A 13679-nucleotide genomic window follows, 5' to 3' on the forward strand; every position below is an offset into this window, starting at 1 on the left:
AAGACAACCTTGGAATGTGGGGCAAGCTGCGGTGTCAACACAGCTGGATGACATCACCCCGCTATACACGGCCTACGCAGTGCTTCTCTCGAATCGTCGGTCACCCAGCTTTGCCGATCCAGGAAATTCCATACAGCGTGTTATGGTGATACGATGCAAGTGAAAACATCTTGATGCGAAGTGAAGCACGGCATTATCATACTATGACAGCATATGGCATCCTGCAAACTTTCCCGAAGGTGAAGCGACACTGGTCTAACACTCAGCCCATAAGCTCGGCCCCGCTTATTTCTAGAGATAAGCCAAGAATAAGGATGCGCGCGATGCGCCTATACTAAAGGAGGGAAGTAGGAAATTAGATCAGCCGAATGAAATGAGGAAAACGAGATTGGAGAACTGCGTATGGTGCAGCGCTTCCAAACAGGAAATGCGAACAAAGAGCCTGACTACAAAAGGAAAATTTCGTCAATCTGCGTATGGCACATGCTCTCGTTCCCGTCATTCTGCCTGCATCGCAGCATCAAAGTATTCTTTAATGAGATAGCGGTGATCTTGTATCACCATCCCTACGTCAAGCACCTTGACGTTGTGCTCAACAGCGTATGCCTTGCCGTAATTGACGCGACTCTCCAGCTCAAGGTATTCTCCTTCCGTGGATTGGACTTGGATGGAATATTTTGTTAAAGCCTCTCCTGGAAGTTGATTAGGTGCGGCTACCGTAGTATGAATGATGCCGTGATCACCCATCCTCACACCGGGTTTCGCGGCGCCGCGACCTCTATACGTTTGTATAGGGCTACGGGTTACATTAGTATACCAAGGCAGAAATTGTCGATGAAATTTACGTACATGCACTGACTGAATTCGCCCTTGTTACGGACAACGACGAAACGGCGTATTTCACTAAAAGCCGTCTCACCATATTGCACAGTACTGAAGTGGGTTGAGTTGCGGGTCTTTCCAGGGTTCATCTGGCCGGCAGGTTCCGTCCAAAGCATCTTGAAGACCTGAGAGCATACGGTTAGTATTGTATCGGTACTGCTCAGGGAGTTGAGCTTACTCGACCAAGTACAAAGAACGTCGCACGCGATGGTTGCGCCACCCGTCGATATCCTTATAAGCGTAAGCGTTCATTGATCAGATTGTGCGGTTTATTTAACTTACTCGCATCTAGTTGTTCCTGAGCAAAGCTCTCATTGAGATTCGTTTGTATGTATCTTCGATCGAGACTATGAATAGTAGATTGCACGTCAGGCGGCAGAGACGTTACGTGCCGGCGTGGCCCTGGATACTGTGATGGCTGACCGGTCGCTCCATCTTGTGTTGTGTGCTGAGATTGACTTTGCTGCAAAGAGTTAAAAGGGTAGCCGTCATGAGCCTGGGGGTCTTTCTGTGGCCATGGTGAGCCTGCTGAAATCGTCGTCGCCGAAGCATGAGCGGAAACGTGAGACGGACTTGGCGATCCGTACTGCTGTGTTGTGTAATTCAACCCTGAGCCGCCGGTATTGTCTACCCGACTCCCTCCTGGTACATAGTACGACGAAGATTGCTGAGTACTGCTTCCACTTGCATTGTTTGTTCCGGGCACAGTTATAGGCCATTGGATCGTGGAAGCAACGGTTTGCGGCTGGGTCGCCAGCGACGTGAAGGCTGGATTTACAACAGTACGGGGTATACTATGTCTTGGTCAGGCAATGTTCAGATCAATGGTGTATGCGCGACACTGAACTAACCTCGCACTGGGTCTATTGTCATACGTAGTCGCGGCCGGTGCTGGAGGAACAGCGGCCTCTGCGGGACCAGCCCATAAGATATCCAACGTTGTGACGCCATCATCCGCCATCAAATATGAGTAGTGACGGCCATGTGGCTGTGACCAGGTCCAAGGCCCGTATCTCGGCATAGCTACATGTTCGCGACGTGACGACCAGAAGGCATTGGATAAGGGTAGCAACAGGCCTTAATAGCTTGTGGATGTCAGAGCGGGGCACTCCGGACCCCAGGAAGAGCCTCTTCGCCGAAACGAGATGGCTCATCTTTCTGTGGCGTCTTTGCAGATGCAAGCTTGTGACCGACTCTATATGAATGCTCGACGTGGTCGATGCACCACTAGCGCGCCGTATCGTGAAAAGGGTGGGCTGGGTGGGGCAAGCTACGGCGGGGGACGCGTCTTCGCGTAATCGCCGTTGACGCCTGGGTGGCAGGTCCACCGCAGCCTCTAGTCAACCATCACAACTCTGTTGCGCTGCTTCCCTAATCAGGCATCATTGAAAGATACTACGAATCCTAAGATCTGTTACTGAGCGCGTCGATTCTCACATGTCACACCTTGTTAGAGATTCTACTTTGCGCTGAGCGCACGGCCGTTATGCAGGCTCCTTCCAGTGTTGTCGAGAAATCAACGGTACACCAATGCATCGTGGAAGGGGCAGGGTACACATTGACACCCACAGGCTGAGCCGATGGAATCAAAAAGCTCCGAGCTCATCGCGGAATTCTTCGATGACGAATGTGCTGATCGAGCAAATTATGAGCCACTTGATGATCATGAGATCAGATCTTCCAGCAACGGAATATCAAGAGGGCTCATACCGGACCTTCTTTCACCATGTTTAGTCTGCAAATCCCGGAAAGGAATCCTCAAGAAAGTGCGCTTTGATGAGGCTTGCGGGCCTCATGAGGAGGATAGCATCCCGGACGAGAATGTGCTTGTGCATCCAAGATCGCCCGTCCCATCTGCATCAGTGGGTTTCCACGGCGAAAAGCTAGTTGTAGACGACAATGGTTCTCCGAAATCTATCTCCCTCCCATTGCCCGCACCACCGCCGCCTCCGCCTCCACCACCGCCACCACCGTTGGAAGCCCCTCGACCCCCGTCCCTGTTCAATAAGGCTCTTGAAGCAAACAAACATTTGAACGCGGCGGCCTTCCGATTGTATACCAGCTTCATGAACGAACTCTCCGACTTTGTCATCCAGCAAGGAGAAGTAGTCGCAATGCGCCTTGCTGTTCAAGAAAGACGGAAGCAGCTGCATACACTGAGGGAACACGTCTCCAGATGTGATATGCTACTCATCAATTGTATGCGCGAGCAAATGAATGGCAGTCTTTCTGTAAACGAACGCGTTATGCTCAAGTACTTTGAAGCATCGCAGGCGGCAAGAGACGAGATTGGCCCGGTTGAATCGGAATACGAACCTCTTGAGATAATGCTCGGGTCGAAGGAACATCAGCTGGTAGATATGTATTCCAAGATGGAAGAAACCTTCGAGCATTTTTTCAGACTCAACATAACCCCGACCAGTGAGTCGAAAGAGCCGATTAAAATCGAATATGAGGCTTCATCGGCCAGCTCTGTCCTCGAGGAAAATGTCACTCCTGGAGGTATCGAGCATCTTCACGGAGCTCTCATTGGAGAAAACGTTGGTATTGGCCAGCATCCGAGCCACGTCAGGGAGTTCAGACCAAGAGTTCAGGAACGCTGGGTGCGTGGAGAGTCTCATAGAAGAAGCGCATCGTTGGGATCAATTGATTTGCCCAAACCTAGCAACACTACTCTCGCAGATGAGGGCGCTTCTTTCGGCGATATGACCGGTACGCTTGGATCTATCGGAGTGTGGATAACAGATAAGATCGATTTGACTGGAACTGGTGCAACACCCCAGAACCAGTATAAGCATGAGAAAGCGGCCTTTGGTAGTAACTATATCGAAATCTCTGGTGCGCTACCGGACTTGACGAACGACTTCCCGGTCAACCCAGGTCTCGACGAAGGAAATCCTCTACTCTTACTCGACGAGAGCAACGAGACAAGAGCTATCCTCAGCGATTATCTCGTCAATTTTGAGAGCACACCCGACCGGGTGAATCGCTGGATGTTACATCACCTCCGCGTCTCGCCTCGCGAGATTTACACGCTTCACAGGCATATCACCAAGCTCACATCAGAGCCAACACTCTGGGCGACGTCAGTGCTCAAGCAATGGCCACACGATATCTTTCGACACAGCGATCCTTTTGACAAAGGCTCGGCCGAGATTGAGGAGAGCGTGTTGAACCCTCAGATCCTCGGCTACCACGGGGCATGTGATCCCGAATGCCGTGATACTCACCCCTGGCCGGATGAGGATGCATGGCTAGAACCGAGGTCGTCCAATTTCTCCACTGTGGAAACTGCCCCAATTCGACCAGCACAGCTCGAACCAGAACACAATTTGCCAACAGTGCACGAGTTTCCATCGGAGCACAACGATGACGACTAACCCAACTCTAATGCCAGCGGTCTGGGTATACTATAAAGGTCTGATAGATGGGTTTGATCCGAGATTCTACTAAGGCGCGAGCATACTAGCAACACGACGATTGGTATCTCGAGAAGCAATGTGAAGCGACAGATCTCTACCTTTTGCCACCATTGATGCACTGGACACGCTTGTTGTTCTTGACCAACAGCTTCTCTCCCATATGTCTTGTCGCGGACTCAGCCGCGGTAGAACTTTCTCTCCAAGGTTGACGATGATTCAGCCACGACATGGATGTATTGAGCCACCACTTGGGGGTACAAACGCATACCCTGGTAATATGCACATGTCCTGCAAGCCTTCCTGCAACTGCATCTGGTCATGAGTCACACATTCTTTGCAGGCATATCTCATGATTTATCTTATCCACCAATCAACAGTCGATATATAGCAGAGCCGCAAGCCTTTCGGCCGCGCTCGTACCAGCACACCAATCTGGAATTGACCCTTTCACCCATGCCACATTCCAGTCTTCATCCCTTTCGCGAGCGACTGCCAGCTGCTAGCCAACCGATCTCAGACTTCTGGTCACTGTACTATCGGCCAGCAGGCTTCGTAGCCCGTTCAGCCGTATCTTCAGCCGTGTCGCGTCGCTCACCGATATGAATGTCTTAGCGCGGGGATGATTGGTCAGTCTGGATGGGCTTATTGCCACGAGAATAGCAACCAATTGATCGTGCGGGGAGACGCAAGTGTCACTGTCAGACCCGTAGTGAGATGGCTGCCTCACTCATCTGTCGCGGAGTATCTCGTTTACCGACGCCATCAGACGTGTGTGGCCTATCGCAGCCAAATAGGCAGATACGTGGTGGTAAGACCTGCCTATGCTCAGTTACCAAGACGCGACGTAGGGCCAATCTGATAATAAGGCAATAAGCGACATTGTGCCCACGTCGCGCGGGGTTATAGGGCAAAACCGGTTATACGGCAGCGCGCGGGTAGCCAAACAGCTGGCGCATGCTGCAGGCTACAGTCACGCGTACGATGCTGCGTACATGCCGTTCAGCTTTGCGCTGTGAACAGTATATCTTTCCGGAATGAGTGGGTCGGACGGTATTCCCAGCCCTACAAGCTGCATGCACTCGTTTGGCCTTAACCTTCAGGCAGTCGCTAGGGCGGCGTGTAAGACGGGAGCTAGGCACCCTCTTGCATGCCGCAGTGGGTCAAGTGGGGTCCGGCGGCCCGTTGGAACTCCGGTCGATGGGGCGGTACATGAGGCAGCATCAAGCGATGCCGTGTCGCTCTCTTAATCTTACTCCGCGGTTGAGTTGCTGGGAAAGTGACAAATAGATGTTGACTACCCAACTGCCGTGCCATCTGATTACATATCACGGCCAATAGTAGTCGCATGTCAATCCCGAAGCTCATGCTCACATACGATACCTATCCATACGCCATTGGCGAGCTTTTGCAACTCCTTCCAAATTGAGCGTACCGCGCGGTTGGCGATTATCGGTAACAGATGCTGTGCATCCGTGGCACCCCGCCGGGTTCGTAACACCGGCAGTTGTCTTTCTATCGGGCCGAAAGAACTACGGTAGCCTTACTTTCGGGCTCCGATGTGCTGACACCGGGTCAGCAAGGCATCCACTCCCACGTAAGTATGCGTCCTGCTGATCATCTCCACCGTCGGAGACATATAGCTGAGCCCGACAATTCGGTCGGCCTGAGTACCAACTCGCATGAAGCTTGCAACTGGTGGATTGACCCACCACTTTCCTCTTTCAGCTCATCGACGTGGGCGAACTGGCGTTTCATGAGGTCTCGGGTTGACTAACATGACATGCAGATGAACCAGTAGATGTATTGAGATACCGGATAGATGAAGGAATAACCAATCGCGAACCCCCAGCGAAGCCAGCAATCCTCCCGAAAGCGATATCTGCATGCTCGAAATGTGCTCTCGTAATCGCAAGTTGTTAAAGTATACAGTATTAGAACAATTCCTGGTAATATGTAATTACAAGAAGATGAAAGGTAAGACTAACCGAGCAACACTGCTGACATCTGTCGGAACAGGGGTCGATGGACGAGTTACACCACTGACTGCTTGCGTGCATGAACTCCTGGACGGTGCATTGCGATTGTTGGAGTGCTTTTACTTCTCTTGTTCTTAGATCCACGGAGCCAGCCAAGCCAGCTGTTCGAACTCTTTCGTCTCCCTGATGTTGGTTGAGCATCAGACGTAATCGTGCTCTCGACAAAGTGCGGCGGCGCCCCAATATCAGGAGTAGGTGCTATAGGTAAATGCACACGAGGGCTTGGTGAGGTGGTCCTGGTCTCACTACCCAAAGTTGGCTGGACGCGTATGGGTTTTGCAACATCCGAGGCGGTGGGAATTGGCGGATGAGCATCAGTAGGAAGCATTCGCTGTGTTAGATCGCCATGCTCATAGTTTTTCGAAGTCTTTGTAATGATTTCCTCAAGACCCCGTGGTATTTGCGCTGGAAGTTGCGTACGAACACCGAGACTATGCCTGACGGCTATCGCACAGCTACGATGATGCTCCATATCTGTGCCTTGGACGCTGTCTTTCCGTTTAGCCGCATCGCTGTACTCAGGAGGACAAGTACACCGGATTTGTTCGGCGACATCCTCCACCGGAATGCCACTTTCAGTTGTTCGCTGCCGTATATCCGGATATAGCCCATTGGAAGATACTATCGGGCAGCCCGTCTTTCTTCCCGTATCATCCAACCGATGACGCTGTGACAGCGGTAGTGACGGAGATGATATCGACAAAGCATCCCGGTCATCTTCTTTTGGCATCTCGCGTAGCTCGGAGCCTTCTGTACTGCCATTTGTTCGATCGCAAGGGTGCATCTCTTTTGGGTGTCGTGATCGCAACTCAAGAGAAGCAGGTGCGCTCTCCACAACGTCTCCATCGCGACAAGACACAGGTTCGTGGCTCGTTCCGATGGTAGAGGTCTCACAACGCTCGTTCCTACCCGCGACCTCGTCGACGCTATCGTTGCTCCAGAACCGTGTTGCCCGCGCCTTCCAATCTTCATCGGTTGAACTGGCGACTTCACGATCCTCCAGTGCGTTCAGATAGATGCACTTCTGTACAGCGCTGGCTTTAAGATATGTGAGAGACCACTCCCGAATCTTCTCTTTCGTTGTAGGATCATCTTTGATCGAATGGATAGCACTCTCGGTCTGTGTTCGTCGCATCGATGCTGAACATGGTGGTGTAGCTGTGAGGTCATACATTGGATCGGAATTCCGTCTTGCCAAAGGCCAAGCCGGTACTTCTCGGATTCCAGACATAGCTGCTACTTTCAGCTGCTGAGCGCTAGCTTCACAAGCCGAGAGTTCTTTTAGAATCTGGAAGTAATCGCTATTGGGAGCTGCGGGATCAATATCAGCAGTTTCGACTCCATCAGCAAATAGCACTCCCCCTCCCTCTTGCCATACGATATCAGATGCCTTGTCGTGCCGAATTCGGTCGAAACCCTTCCGTAATCTTTCTACCTCGGCAAGTTTAGCGAAGTATACTTCACTCGTGGGGATAGGCGTAGCGGTGACGTCCAGAGTAGAGACCACAGAGCGCAAGGACGGCGAATGAGCAGAATAATGGCTTGTATCGAACCACCCTGCTGCATATGCGATGGGACCGGGGGTCGGCGGGGACGACTGCGGCGGTGGTGGATGCGAAGGAAGATCATACGTTTGATCTTGAGAAGCAGCCACACCTTCTGAATCCTCCTGATTGACAATGCTCCAGATATCGAATTGATAGAACCCATTCTCTTGATCCATGAATCTCCATTCAGCCCCGGTAAGGTCGCGTTCAGCTTGCAGGTAATCCTCCTCGATTTCCCCCAGAATATCGCGGGCTTGCACAACAGCATTATAGGCGTCCAGTAGAGTCTCCGGTATCCCATCTTTAGGTTCGTTGATGAAATGTCGTAGTCGGTTCATGAAAACGACTTCAGCGTCTCCAGCGTCAACCCGCTTTAATCGAACATTGCGACTAGCAGTCCGCACCCTCTCACGCGTGATGAGCAGCTGCCTTCGAGCTGAAGCTAACTGATCTTGCGATTCTGACAAGCCCTCCAACCGGGCCTCGACGTTAGGTCGATTTTGCTGGGTTTGTGTAGTATATGTTCTTTCAACCTCGGTCGGAAAGTATTCTTCCATCTCGCGTCGACAATTCCAATGAGGTGTAGGTGGAAGGATGATTCTGCAGTGTTGGTATTACGGGGGATGAAGTCCTCTTTCATGACAGAAATGACAGCGTGATATGGCTCTCAAGGACGACCCTTGCAACATGCTCAGCCTTACCCTTGAGAATTGGCAGGAATAGACACTGGTCAGGTTCCAAGGCCGACCACTCCCCTATAAGACCGTACGTGACAGATAAATGTCCGTGAGAGCCACGGACCAGCAAGCGCGTGTGTCCGTTCGGGTTGTCAAACATGGGAGGAGCTGAAGCCGTCCAGCCGGTAATTGATTTGCGCTCGGGTGTAGTAACACGACAAAGCGAATCAGCTTATGCATGCAGGTTTCCGGCTTATCTAGTAACAATACTTGTGTTCGGGTGATTGGTGCGTGGAGGTACACGCCCCATTCCAGAATATGTGTGGGCCGTGCCGGTTTTGAAAATGCAAAACCGGTCTAGCCGGGAAGTCGCCTTGTTGCGCGTCGAAAGTGTCTCTATACAGTACGCGCCTGCTCGACATCCCAAGGGAAAGCAGATACAGCGCATATGCAGGTTGTTGCGGAGGTGGAGTTGTGCCATCCCAGATTCATGGCGCGCATCACACCCTCTTCTGCTGATCCTTATGAGATAGCAGAGCCGCAATGCTCCCGCTTTCCCAGCTTTTGCGCATATAAGACATACCTTCAGTCTCTGCAAGAGTAAGTAATACCTTGCAGGGATATCGAGCCACCCACATAGGTGTCGCAGGCGAATCTCGAAAGCGACCCCAATTCGATTGTGTATCCAGACAAGTTTGGAGATTCGCCCATTTTGAGCCTCAGTGTACAGAAAGCCCGACATGGCGGACAACAATCCAGGATGGACGTGGAGCGACGAATACCAGAACTACTACTATGTCGTATACGATCAGTACCGTCAGTTATAAAACGTCTCACGCTGATGTCCAGCCGCTGACCGCTCTAGAACGCCCTGTTTACTATTGGCGCCAACAGTCTCAAGCCTACGTCCAACAAGCTGGGTCTCAGGCACTCGACACGCGTCCCAGACACGACTCAGCGATCGAGCAACAAATTCTTGAGCCGCAGATGCCGGAGCCGGGTATGACAAACTAGTCATCTTGCAACAGAGGAGGCACTGACTTGGTCTTCCTAGCTCCACGAGACGTTCGTACGCTACAAGGTTTCATATCAGGCACGCCACAGACTGGGTGGTATGATCGTCTAGACGTTGGTCAGTACATCAACACATTCGCAGGTTTCTTCTAATACCATGCCAGCTTATCGGATGCGGACTGGTCACGAAGCGCGAGAGTTTTTCAAAGTGGGCAAGATTTTTGCCATGCTATACACCGAGACCGCAAGCGACACCTCCTTCCAGCACCCCAACGACGAAGCATACACAGTGATACGGTTTGGGCAAACCGCACACACTAATATTCGCCGCTTCGTTGTTGTAGAAGTGAGGCGGGGTTTCGTGAACGCTTGGTAAGATTCTGTGCAGCTGTCCGAAGTCGTGGCGAAGTGTTGATCCATGTTAGTGGTATCGGTACCTATTCCGGCCGTGGCACTCTCAAGGACGGGTGCAACCCAGCCGAACACACAATCGTGTACTTCTCCGGAACTGATCCTGCATCATGCTACATTCCCGGCGAATATGAAAGCGGCATGACCAAAGAGCCAATCGAGGTTGTGCCAGCTGAACCAAACCTGAGTATCAGGAGGGAGTCTCGCATCCGATTCGGCAAAGTATATCCAATCGAGATGAACGTCAAAGTCAAAGACATTGGCCGAGTCCGCGAAGACCAGATCAGTGCACTGCTCAGCTACTGGCAGCAGGAAAACCACACACCAATTACGCCTGCTCCCTCATCTTCGAACGCCTTCTCTTCGAACAGCTGGTCATCGGGTGGGTTTTCTTCTCAGCGTGTGTAACTGCCTCATGTTGGTATACGAGTGTAGAGCCTGACCCCATTCGATCGGCGAAAGTTTCAGCTACCCTTATGAGATCACGAAACTAACGGCCGAAGTATTCCATATTGGCGTTGACGAGGTCCGGTGCGTTCGCGTACCGTCCTTTTGGCCTTCTCCCCATCACATACGTTATATATGACCAAATTGAATGACTTCTCCTACAAAAGCAGGTGCCTTTCGTGATCTGGTCTGCTAGAGTATGGTGATAGGCCCAGTCGGTACCGTAGTTTTCCTATCGTGAGATGGCGTACGGCGAACGAAGGACTACGAGTGGCGGTGTTCGATCGAAGCGTATGCGGGAGTTTCGCGATTCGGGTGGGTTCGAGGCTGCGGTATCCGGATGTCAATACACACATTCTGCATCCTCTCTCGCTACACGGCGCATGGGCACCGGTGCTTCTTAGAAGATGAAGCGCGATTACTGGAAATCCGATGATCCGTTGAGCGCGACTTTGAAGCCATAGGTCCAGCGGCATCGAGGCGCGGCGCGTAGCTGCCAGGGTCGGAGGCGCAATATCTTGGCCGTGATGGAAAGGAGGTCGGCGTTTGAGACAGGTCGCATTCACGCTGACGATATTAGCAGGGCGCTCGTCAATAAATCGTGGGTGCGCAAGAGTGTTCGAGGGTGGAGGGGTGGAGCGGAAGGCGGCATGGGTCACGCGCCATCTAGTGGGTCCGCACCGCCGCGCCCATCATCCAGATATAGTACGGCATCGACACCAAATATTACAACGTGCCAACCGACATGCAATCTTTACGGCTAACGCGAAGAGAAAGTGCGGATGCATCCAGTGCAATTTGAGACCATAGCATTGAAGGCCGATGCTCACAAACACGTCCATCCGCGCAGTAAAGACTATACCCAATTCTTTCACCTTAGTATGATGCTCGACTTCAGGAATGTTTACATAATGTATGTGCGGATCGGATGAGAGGTACTGAGCAATGGCCACGTGAACACATGTTACCGGCTTCTAGATATTACGATCATTGGAAGGATGGCTCGCCATTGTATTGTATTCCTAAAGCTGGTGGCTGACTTTCGTAGACATAAATAGAGAACCTTCAAGGACGAAATGCCTCACTTCCTCCCCTTGCCCCTCGCATTGAACGTCTTCAAAGGGTCGACCTTGCCATTCCTTCGTACCACTTTCCTGCCCTTGCCCTTGGTATATTGTTTCTTCGCCCTTGGTATGTTCAGGCCGACAAAGCCAACATCCTGCGGCTTCTTCCCTCCTGGTAGGAGGTAATCGGGGATGTGTCGCAAGTGGGGTTGTATTCTCGCGGGATGGTTGAGAGTCTGGTCGTGGCGGAGATGCGCGAGTGCTTCAGGGTTTTCTTCGAACTGTTGCAATGTTAGTATGAACCAGCAGTGAATGATGCGGGTGAACTTACGTATCGCGACAGCTTCTGCGACTTTGCCAGCTCCATGTGGATTTCCTTGATACGTGCCTCGCGGATGGCGATCCTGGTCACCGACTTCAGGGCATCTGCGAACCGGTATCGGAATGGCTCTAATCGTTTCATGTCGAATTGGTAATCCTCCAGCTTTTGGCCCTCTTCTTGATGCTGCTCTACCTTCTTCAGAACCTCTTCATCATGTTCGCATCCAGCAAATGTAGTCGGCTTATGCTTGCGGTATTTCTCCTTCGGGATGATGAACGAAATGGCCGTGCCAGACTTGCCGGCTCGTGCTGTTCGTCCAATTCGATGGAAGTATGATTTGTAGTTCCCGGGGAAGTCGAAGTTGATTATACAGCTGACGTTGAGGAAGTCGATGCCGCGAGAGACGCCGGAGTCGGTCTCCTTGTCCTTTTTCGCTTTCTTCTTTGGTCGCGACTCATCTTGCACGCCAACGACGTCGGTTTCGTCTGAAGCAATGAGGATCTTATAGAGATCTTTGTTGAACTCCTCCACAATGTGTGTTCGGGACGCCAGCGGCAGTTCGGAGTTGAGTACGATCGCCTTGATGCCGAATTGCTCGAGAAAGAGTTTGACGCGGTATGATCGGTCGACGTCGCCAACGAATACGATACTGGGGGGAGAAAGTCAGCGTGAGTCCCCAATGTAGTTCATGCCGGTGCCTTTTACCTCTTTCCATGGACCAGATTGAGTTTCATCATGGCGAAAAGCAAGAGAAATTTGTCGTCCTCTGCCACCTTTAGGACGTATTGCTTGACCTTCTGCGAGTCTTTATCCAGGTCTTGTAGCTTTAGTACAACTGGATCTGTACAGAGCAGGCTGCCGAGTGACTCAACATCAGTTGAGAGGGTGGCTGAAAGGACGATCTTCTGGACACCAACAGGAATCTCCCGGGCGATGTTCTCCATGTCGTCTGCGAACCCGTAACCGTTGATCAGGTCACCCTCGTCTACGACAAGCGTCTTGATGTCGCTGACTGCCATGGCAGAGCTGTTGATGTTTGCCCATGCCCTCGCTGGTGTTGCGACGACGATCTCTGGTTTGTCCGCGAGTGCTGCCTTGATGACGACATCCGATTCCTTGCCAGCGATGTTGCGGACCCGAATCGATTGCCCACAGTGTTGTGAGAGCGATTTCGCGACTGTCGCGATTTGTGAGCAGAGTTCCTTAGTGGGCGCCAGGATGAGCGATTGGCCTTTCTGCTGCAGCGTCTTGTGAAGGATGGGCAACAAGTAGGCTCCCGTCTTTCCGGTACCTGTCCCCGAGCGCGCGAGGACGTCACGTCCCTCTAGTATTAACGGTATGCCTTGAGATTGTACTGCCGTTGGCGATGCCCATTTTAGGTCGCGGATCGCTCTCAGAAGACGGGGCTCGAGTTGTAGTTCGGCGAATGAGGCGACTATAGGGACTGGCTCAGCGGCAGGTTTCGACTTAGAGCTCTTCTTCTTCTTCGGTGTGGCAGCGACTGCAATCGAAGGCGCAGTTGTGGTGGATGTCGCGGGCTCGGGGGAGCTGCGGGGCTCAGATTGCGACTCATCGCTCGATGTCACCTCTGGCACGTCGTGCTCGTTGAGTTTGCGCTTCGCCATCGTGTCGGAATTTGATTCGAATCTACGGAATGTGGTCGCGTCGGTGTTCGTCGAGGTTTGCGCTGCCTGCATCTACCAGTTCTGAACTTTTTTGGCGCTACTGCCGGGCGGCCTTGGCGCGACCCACAGCGGAGGAGCGACTGCTGAACGCTGATGCCCTGCGTCAGTCGCGACTTCCACACACGCGCCTTGCACACACGCGAAAGGGACTGAGTGGCAGGCACACGACACC

General features: G+C 52.1%; 4 protein-coding genes across 4 annotated transcripts; 2 read left to right on the forward strand and 2 right to left on the reverse strand.

Annotated features, from left to right (window-relative positions):
- Positions 1-498: 498 nt before the first annotated feature.
- Positions 499-998, reverse strand: J4E79_001732 (uncharacterized protein; the record flags this gene model as incomplete). The annotated part of the gene is made up of 2 exons (XM_049350638.1): positions 499-778; positions 850-998. 2 exons carry the CDS (start codon positions 996-998, stop codon positions 499-501), a joined length of 429 nt encoding a protein of 142 aa, XP_049214477.1.
- A 1610-nt stretch (positions 999-2608) lies between these two features.
- On the forward strand, positions 2609-4262 carry J4E79_001733 (uncharacterized protein; the record flags this gene model as incomplete). The annotated part of the gene is made up of 2 exons (XM_049350639.1): positions 2609-2648; positions 2776-4262. 2 exons carry the CDS (start codon positions 2609-2611, stop codon positions 4260-4262), a joined length of 1527 nt encoding a protein of 508 aa, XP_049214478.1.
- Positions 4263-9735: 5473 nt separating this feature from the next.
- J4E79_001734 (uncharacterized protein) lies at positions 9736-10397 on the forward strand (the record flags this gene model as incomplete). The annotated part of the gene is made up of 2 exons (XM_049350640.1): positions 9736-9950; positions 10004-10397. 2 exons carry the CDS (start codon positions 9736-9738, stop codon positions 10395-10397), a joined length of 609 nt encoding a protein of 202 aa, XP_049214479.1.
- A 1120-nt stretch (positions 10398-11517) lies between these two features.
- Positions 11518-13447, reverse strand: DBP9 (ATP-dependent DNA/RNA helicase; the record flags this gene model as incomplete). The annotated part of the gene is made up of 3 exons (XM_049350641.1): positions 11518-11781; positions 11832-12471; positions 12528-13447. The coding sequence occupies 3 exons, from the start codon at positions 13445-13447 to the stop codon at positions 11518-11520; spliced, it is 1824 nt and encodes a 607-aa protein (XP_049214480.1).
- Positions 13448-13679: the final 232 nt, after the last annotated feature.

This window comes from Alternaria viburni, assembly GCF_023758015.1.
Source record: "Alternaria viburni strain BMP 2772 chromosome Unknown scaffold_3, whole genome shotgun sequence".
In the NCBI taxonomy this organism is placed as follows: domain Eukaryota; kingdom Fungi; phylum Ascomycota; class Dothideomycetes; order Pleosporales; family Pleosporaceae; genus Alternaria; species Alternaria viburni.